Below are 8,867 nucleotides of genomic sequence, written 5' to 3'. Positions count from 1 at the left end.
TGTGCAAAAGAATTAATCCTTGTGTATTCCACGGTATTGATCTTCATTGATCCATCTTTTTTGTATTACCGTGAGGCTCCGTAATGTATCTTATGTTGAGAACGATACAACCAAGTTGATTATTTTTGATTAGCTTTGTTGGTTGTTCCATGAGGTACTTTATGTTGAGCATTTAGAACTAAATTAATCATTCTCTTGGTTATTTAGTTATTACTCTACAAGTTCTCTTGTGTTGAGTATATGAACGATTAAGCCAATCACTCTCTTGTATGGTTATCTTAGTCGTTGCTCCGTAAGTTTACTTATGTTAAGCACAATGAATTAAATTGATCACTTTTGTGTTTAATTTGATTATGTATTCCGATTAAATTGTTCATGGGTTTTCTTACGAATAATTTGATTGAGTTTTGGATATAAAAATCATTCTCGTGGTTTTGGTGTCCAATAAAAATCCTTCTTTTCTCTTGAAATTAAGGTCGCTCGTTGTTGTTCTTTCGGGAATGACATCAAATGGGGGAGAGTTCTTTTGAACTTATGCTTAATGGTCATATCTTGAGGGGTGTGCGGCTGTGGAATTTTAAAGGGGTTATCTTGTATCTTTAAACTCCTTGATGAATGTTGTTAGCTTCGGCTATATGATTGCATGTGTGTTTATTTCTCTCAGTCATGAAATGTCTCTTACGGAAATTTAATTATGATCCCGTTCTTGTACCTTTGCCAATTTTATTGACAAAAAAGGGGAGAATTAATATGTAGTTCACACTACAAATACATATGGTTTTCAGATCATTGTGTAAGGGGGAGTGGTTTTCATGTGAGATGGAGTATTGACTAAGGGGGAGTGATACATATCATCATAGTATTATTGTTGAAGTTGTGATACAATTGGACTTTGACACTGTGTAATAATACTATGACACTGTATAATAATGATCGAGACCGATGCTTTCTCATTGTTATAGCTACGGATCTTCAACAATGGTGATGATAAACATACAACCTTTGGGATCATTGGAGTACTTGGAAGTGACGAAGATTTCGAGGAATGTTGAAGATTAGACATGTGTAATAGGAGATACTAAAGTTTCATTATCTTTTTTGTATTCCATATGTATTGATAGTTTTGTCACTAAAATTGAAAAAGGGGGAGATTGTTAGAGCACTAATCGGTCAAACTCGCATGCGTTGCTATCTCAAGCATGTTTGTCAATGTTAGTGATCAAAACTATAAGTCTTGATTTCTAATCTCTTATAGCTAAGTATCGGACTAGGATAGTAAGTGTACTTGAGCTCAAGGACTTCATGGCGATTCATCATACAAGTAGAAGATCTACTCAAGGAACCGGTGGAACTTCTCGACAAAAAGGTATGTGGAGACTTGAACTTATATGTCACTCAAAAGTCTATCTATTCTATCTCCTACTCTTTGAGACAAAAGTCGTATGCTATATATATAGACTAGATTATACACATTTGGTATTTTGAGCCGAGTATACCTAGCCTATCTATATCTCGAAATATGTGTTGGCAAGCTTTTCGTTTCGACCAAGTTTATCTTTACCTAGTGACGAAAGTCATGAATGTTTCAATCACTTTGGAAATTGCTTTGACGAGAAATGGTGTAACAACTATATAACGTCCTCTAAGAATGTTTCAATGATTGGAATGAGAGTTTAGATTACATAACCAATGGATTCCTTGAACCGAAGTTCTCGAACTTTGTTGATTAAGAGAACCGTAAGTATGGCAAGTGCCAAGTCCACGAACTCAGTCCGAGAACTGCCGAAGTTCTCAAACCCGAGAATTTCCGTTGGAGTTGACAAACTACTTGCGTGAGCCAAGTCCACGAACCCATTCCGCGAACCGGCGAAGTTCTCATCCCGAGAATTTCTGCTAGAGTTTGTAAACTCTGTCCGGTGTCTTAAGTCCGCGAACTTGAGAAGGTTATATATCTAAAGATGATTTCTGAACTTAATCTTAAAAGACTAAGGAATGCTTTTGCAAACCGTGGCTATTAAAGTTCATGAACCGATTCGAGTGAATCAAATCATCTTTGCTTCAATTATGTCTTGTGTAGTTACATAAGATTTCCTTGCAATTGAACAACTTCTTAACTAATTCATTTGAGCTAGTTATGGTGAACAAGAACATGGTTGGTATGAAATGCTCATATGGTGAACCTTTCGGTTAAACTATTGTTGAACCAATAATTCACACGTTTGGGTACGGTTAACAAACCTAGAAGCGTGCAGTTCATTTGTGTATAACAAGCTAAGTTTTCGATCTAACGGTTGAGAAATATTAGCTTGAAATTTAAATCAGGTTTTCATCTAACGGTGAATATTGATTGCTTTGTAACTAAGGAAAAACCCTGATTTGAAAGGCTATATAAGGGAACATCTAACAACTCTGCAAAACTAATCCCCACACCTTACATATGATACTAGTTTGCGTGCTAGAGTCGATTCTCCTTTAACCTTTGGTTTTCTTCTTCTAAAACCAGTTAACGACTTAAATACTTCATTGGGATTGTGAAGCCAGACCGATACTACTTTTATCGTAGTTGTGTGATCTGATCTTGCATCTTCTATCGTAATAGTACAATCATATTGATTGGCTTGAGATTGTTTGATTTCTCCGATAGGCAATATATAAAAAGTAATCACAAACACCTTCGTCTCATTGTTTGTGATTCCGCAACATCTTGTTTCGCTACCATACGATTAAGATTGTTGTGAGGTGATTGATTAATCTAGGCTGTTCTTCAGGAATATAAGACCGGATTATCAATTGGAACCTGTTCGCCTTGATTATTATCAAAAGACGGAACAAAAACTTTAGGGTTTTTCTCTGGGAGACAGATTGATCCTTTGATAGACTTGTCTGTGTGAGACAAATTTGTTTATTGTTAAAGCCTGCGATTTTAGGTCGTAGCAACTCTTAATTGTGGGTGAGATCAGCTAAGGGAATCAAGTGCGCAGTATCCTGCTGGGATCAGAGGCGTAGGAGTACAACTGTACCTTGGATCAGTGGGAGACTGATTGGGGTTCAACTATAGTCCAGTCCGAAGTTAGCTTGGAGTAGGCTAGTGTCTGTAGCGGCTTAATACAGTGTGTCTTCAATCTGGACTGGGTCCCGGGGTTTTTCTGCATTTGCGGTTTCCTCGTTGACAAAATTTCTGGTGTCTGTGTTATTTCAGTTTCCGCATTATATTGTTTATCTTTATAATTGAAATAATACAGGTTGTGCGTTTAGATCATCAATTAGATTAATCCAACCTTTGGTTGTTGATTATCACTGATTGATTCTTGGACATTGGTCTTTGGTACCGTCCAAGTTATTCCTTGTGTTTGATTAGGACTCGTTGATTTCTATTAGCTTGAGTAAATCAAAACAAGAGAGAGATATTAACTCCTTGAGATACTTTTACCTAGATTGAGTCTGACTGTCTAGTTGATTCTCTAGAAAGTATTTCGGAGTTAGTCCATACAGATTGCTAAGCGAAATATTGGGTGGTGTTGTTAGACCCCCGCTTTTTCAGGAATCGATGTCTTAAATCTCATTTCCATCATTCTTGAAGTCAGAAATATCAAGATGGGCAATATCCATTGGTATGTCATATTGGGCAACATTGGTTTCAGCATTCTTTTGCTTTTGTTTAATAGATTCCTGATAAAGATCAACAAGGTGACTTGCAGTATGAGAAACATTGGCCCAGTGCCCTGGTGAACCACAACGGTGGCAAATAGATTCATGGTGCTTTGAGTGGCTTTGCGAGCTTTTTCCTTTGTGTTTTGGAAACACGTTCTTCTTCCCCTTATGATAATGGGAATTATTACCATCATTCTTCTTGTTGTTGGGATTTTTAGGACCTAACCAATGTCCGTGTCCTTTTCCACGATTTTCAGGAGCATTGCCACGACTTTCTGTAGCATTCATCTATGGAGCAACTGGAGCAACTATTGAACCTGCTGGGTGACTTTGATAGTTCTTGAGTAATAACTCGTTATTCTGCTCAGTTACTAGAAGGCAAGAGATAAGCTCGGAATATTTCCTAAACTGCCTTTCACAATATTTTTGTTGAAGCAAAATGTTTGAAGCATGAAAGGTGGAGTAAGTCTTCTCCAAAAGATCAGCATCAGTAATTGTTTCTCCACATAGTTTTAAACGAGAGACAATCTGAAATAAAGTCGAGTTATATTCACTTACGCTTTTAAAATCTTGTAAGCGAAGGTGCATCCACTCATATCTAGCTCTTGGAAGGATGACCGTTTTTTGATGGTCAAACCTATCCTTCAGCTTTGTCCACGGAGTGTACGGGTCTTTCATCCTAAGATAGTGGGACTTCAGAGCTTCGTCCAAGTGATGACGAACAAAAATTAGTGCGTTAGAACGATCTTCTTGGGACTCCTTATTGTCCTTAGTAATAGTCTTATCAAGTGAGCTAGCACCTAGATGTACCTCTGCATCTAGAACCCAAGACAAGTAATTGTTGCCGAATATGTCAAGGATTTTGAAGTTCACCTTTGAAAGAGACGACATGATCTGAATATTAATAAAATAAAAGATGATCAGTAATTTATAGAATTAGTGAAACTAAAGAAAATTAAACTCCTAATACAATATATAGGAGAAAAATAAAGAAATAACCATTGGTTAGACGGCATAGTCAGACATGACCAATAAAAAAATAATAAAAAGATAATTATTGGTTAGACAACATAGCCAGACATTACCAATAAATATTTAATATAAAGACAAATACTTCAAACGTATTATAAACAATAGCGATAAACAAATATGACATTACGGTGATAATACAGGTAACAACAGTAAGATAGATTAAAAAAAATAGACAATAATCATATAGTACCAACCATTCTAAAGTCTGTGTCACGGATAAAAATTTAAGAAAATGTTCTTATACTAACCCTAGCTAAGGAAGCATAGGTATACATAAAATAAACTAGAGATGTGTAGCTAGTCATAATTAATAGGGACTATACAGGCTTTCCCCATATTGGTCACGTAGACACAACAACTGTACAATAAATTAAAGTTTGCACCAAAGAAACTAAAACAACATATCCTTGATATGTGCTATTATTGTCATATAGGACAAAATAGCGTATTTGTGTCTACAGTCTATAGGTGAAAGTGATTATCCAATGGGTTTCAATTGATTTTGAAACACATCAGATACTTTGATGTAAAAAAATAAAAATAAAAAATTATTAGATTCATTCATAAAGACTTGTCTCGTATACAAAGAGAGGTAGACAAAGTGTACTGTTTACGAAACAAACTCAATGACCCATCATTAGTACAATAGTACTTCTAGGTTTAATAATAATAATAAAAAATTATTCCTTTTTGCAAACCCTAACAAACTTCCAGAGTAGTGAGAGGATGGGTTGTCAAAAGATTCAGTGGTATCTCGTCTTGCGACTCATTGATATGAAAACGGACGAGAAGAAGAAAAAAAAAACATGTGTTCTCTCTATCAGGTTATTGATTGATTTGATTATGAAAACCAAACCAGTAAAACCAGAGAAATTTTATTGTATAAAAGAAAATACAAAAGAAAAAAAGAATAATATTGTTTAGAAAAAAAAATACCGATTAGCGGTAGAGCAACGTAGCTGATGACGTAGTGTGAAAGATAGAAAAATAGAGAGGAGGAGAATTCTTATTAATGTGTGTCTAAAGAAGGGAGAATACAACTCTATTTATATATGCTAGACACAAGGGCATCCCGGTAATAAACGGGATTTACCCTAAATATTATTAACATAAATAAATGTTTATAACAGATATAAAGATACGCATCGGCTAACTCCGTGCATGAATCACATAAGCCTAGATTTTAATTTAGCTGAAATTCCAAGTAACATGACTTGCTTGTTGGATATTGTCTCGATTTTAGGAAACATTATTGTGATTTCCTAAATCAGTGTGACTGATTTTTAGAATTATGTTTAGACTTCTATCTAAACAAGGGTTTCCTATCTTAACTAGTTTAGGTTCCCATTGAAGTAGGACTCGGTTTCCTAATCAAAGTAGAACTTGGCTTCCAAGTAATCACCCTATTGTAAGCCTATAAATAAAGGCATAACCTTTATGTTATAGGTATCTACATCATCTAAATCAATCTTGTCTAAACCCTTAGGTTGTAGACATCTCCTCACAAAGAAGAGAAGTAATCTCTCCATTAGCAAGATGTAGATCCACTCATAGCTTTAGGGCTGGGAGAGAGTTGAAAGTGAGTTGAGAATGTGAAGAAGAAGAGGGGTGTTGAATGTCAATTATGTTGTGTATTCTCTGATGAATGAAGTGAATTTATGTTGCCCGTGGATGTTGGCACATTGCCGAACCACGTTGAATCTCTGTGTTTTATGTGTTTTATGTGCATTAGCTTCCCTTGAATGTTTAGTTTTCGTTTCTAATGCCGGATCATGGAATGCCTTGAGGAACAATATGACCTCTTGGCACAACAAACCGGTATCAGAGCTTAGGTATAGGTTCTTGAAATCTAGGGTTTGCTCGTTTGAATTGGGTCGGAAACGGTATGTGAGGATATAAAAGAAGGTGTCAAATTTGAAGAAGAACACAAAGACGAGACGACGTATTTTTGACAGGATGACAGTTTTGTAAAATGTGGTGAAGAATCGTGACAGTTAGAAAACTGTGGTGGAATATTTGTGGCAGTTGCGAAATTGTGGTCAAAGGGTGCAGTAGTTCTGTCTGGAAAGATGGTGTAAAACTGTTTTCGACATTCACCATGTGAATTTCAGAAATTGCTAAGAGGATGTACGAAGAAAGACCTACTTGGAGATTGAAGTAAAAGCCTAGAGGAAGATGCATCTATAGGCAGTAAAATCAAGTTGTGTCGATTTGAAGATCAGAGTTATTTTGGAATTCAAAAATTCGTTGTGAAACCTCATGCGAATAATCTTGGAGACAAGGTCTTTTGAATTGAATCAAGTTGAAGAGCTCTACTTGAAGGAAGGATTTGATGTTGGTATACTTCTTGAAGCATAAACCCCATGTATTTTGCATAGCTTCGAGTTAGTAATTCCGTAACTTTATTAACTAGTTTGAGAAAGGTGTTTGGTTATTTTTGGTCTTTACATTGTTTTTTTTGAGACTTTTGTGGACTATTTAGGAATACCTTGATGGTTTTACGTTTGAATGTGCTTGCTTTGCAAGCCAAGTTGCAAGGAAACAAGAGTATTGTGTTTGAAGTACAAGTTGAATGGTTTGTATGTTGGAAGAGGTAAAGATGCAAAAAATTGAATTCGTCAAAGATCCTTAGAATTGTTCGAAGTACCAAGGGGAACAATTGTGAATGTTACTGGTTTTCAATAGTTCGATCATGTTATCCTCGACGTAGTCGAAGGAATTGAAGAAGAAGTTAACATCAAGTTTGCCTCAGTTGCATGGTGTAGAGAGGATTGCAGATACCTATTAGTAGGTTTCGTGTGAGAATTATCGACCGTTTGAATGTCCTAGTATTGCGAGGGTACTTGTGGAAGGTTGATAAATTCTGGGTGAAGAGTTTGATTTCTCGAAGAATTGTTTGAAGCAGCTGGCTATAAGCATATTGAATTGTTGATGATCGATTGAAGAGACTCGGTAAATTGGATTTCCTATCCTATATGGAGATATTGTGTGTGGTGGAGCTGTAGTTTCTTATTCTGCTTTGAAGAGAAGAAATCAAAGATGAAGTCAACACATTTTTTGGCATATGTACCTTGGGCATATGATTGAAAAGGGGTTTGTTTGAATGTGTTTGAGTTTGAAGCTTACTTGTAGAGTTAGCTTATGAGCATTGGATATCTGCAAGCTTTTCAACAATGTATGAGCAGAGTTTTTTGGTACCATTGAACACCGCAAATATTGCACGTTTTGAATCATCCATTGGGATGTTTGCAGGCACCTCTTTGATTTACTTTTTTTGAAAGAGGAGATGGTGGTTTGTTACCTTTGATATTTTGATGATATTTGGCGGAGAATGAAGGTGTTTACCCTTTGAAGTCATCAAGTTGAAGAAGTGCAAGACCGTGGTGGAAAAACAAATAGGTCGTGAAGATATGTTCTGCTTTTGAGGTGAAAAATGGGTTGCAAGGAACAAGGTATCATTGTGGCACTTCACAATTGTAAGGTATAATACTACATGTGAAGTATATAGTTAAGCGAAGAAATCACAAACTATTTGAAGAATGCGATATGAATTGAATTGATTTGCCTTTTGTTGTAAGGAAAGGCATTGGAAAACAAGGAATGAAGTTTCAAGTTCATACGTGAACGTTGAAAAACGCAGATCTAGTAATATATGGAAATTTCGAGTGTTTGTATGCTTTTATCATAGGCATTCTCTAGAGAATGGTTTTATGACTTTTAAGAGTTGGAGTTTGAAGTTGTAGATATTAAGCATTCAGTTGAAGTACTTAGGTGCAACTCGAGAAGTTTGAAGTTGTTCGGTGTGTACCGAAGTTTGAAGAAGAATCTGAAATCATTAGATCCATTTGACTTCGTGGGGTTTAAAGTTTTTTAAACGATGGAGTATTAAAGAAGTTTTTTTCCAATGCAGTTGCAGTGATGAAAGGATTGGAGAATGGAGATCTGTATTGTTGAATATAGAAGTAGAAGTGTTAGATAGTGTGCAATATAATACGGTTGAAAACTAATTCATGCAGTTAAAGCATGAAATTGAAGAACGCAGGATCATGTAGTTTAGGATTTTGCGAACATTGTGTGAAGGTGGATAAAGAATCAAGCTTGGAGTAGAAAGTTCCACTTTCGAAGATATGAAGATATCATGAATAATCACCACATGGTATACTGGAATGTGTTCACACATGTTT

The 8,867-nt window shown here is 35.9% G+C and overlaps 1 protein-coding gene across 1 annotated transcript; it reads right to left on the bottom strand.

The window, feature by feature from the left end:
- Window positions 1-3,939: 3,939 nt before the first annotated feature.
- Window positions 3,940-4,542, bottom strand: LOC113295002. Its single transcript, XM_026543365.1, has one exon. The coding sequence runs from the start codon at window positions 4,540-4,542 to the stop codon at window positions 3,940-3,942; it is 603 nt and encodes a 200-aa protein (XP_026399150.1).
- Between the last annotated feature and the right edge of the window lie 4,325 nt (window positions 4,543-8,867).

The sequence above is a fragment of the Papaver somniferum genome, chromosome 7 (assembly GCF_003573695.1).
Source record: "Papaver somniferum cultivar HN1 chromosome 7, ASM357369v1, whole genome shotgun sequence".
Taxonomy (NCBI): Eukaryota; Viridiplantae; Streptophyta; class Magnoliopsida; order Ranunculales; family Papaveraceae; genus Papaver; species Papaver somniferum.
This window is presented reverse-complemented; position numbering and strand designations above follow the sequence as displayed.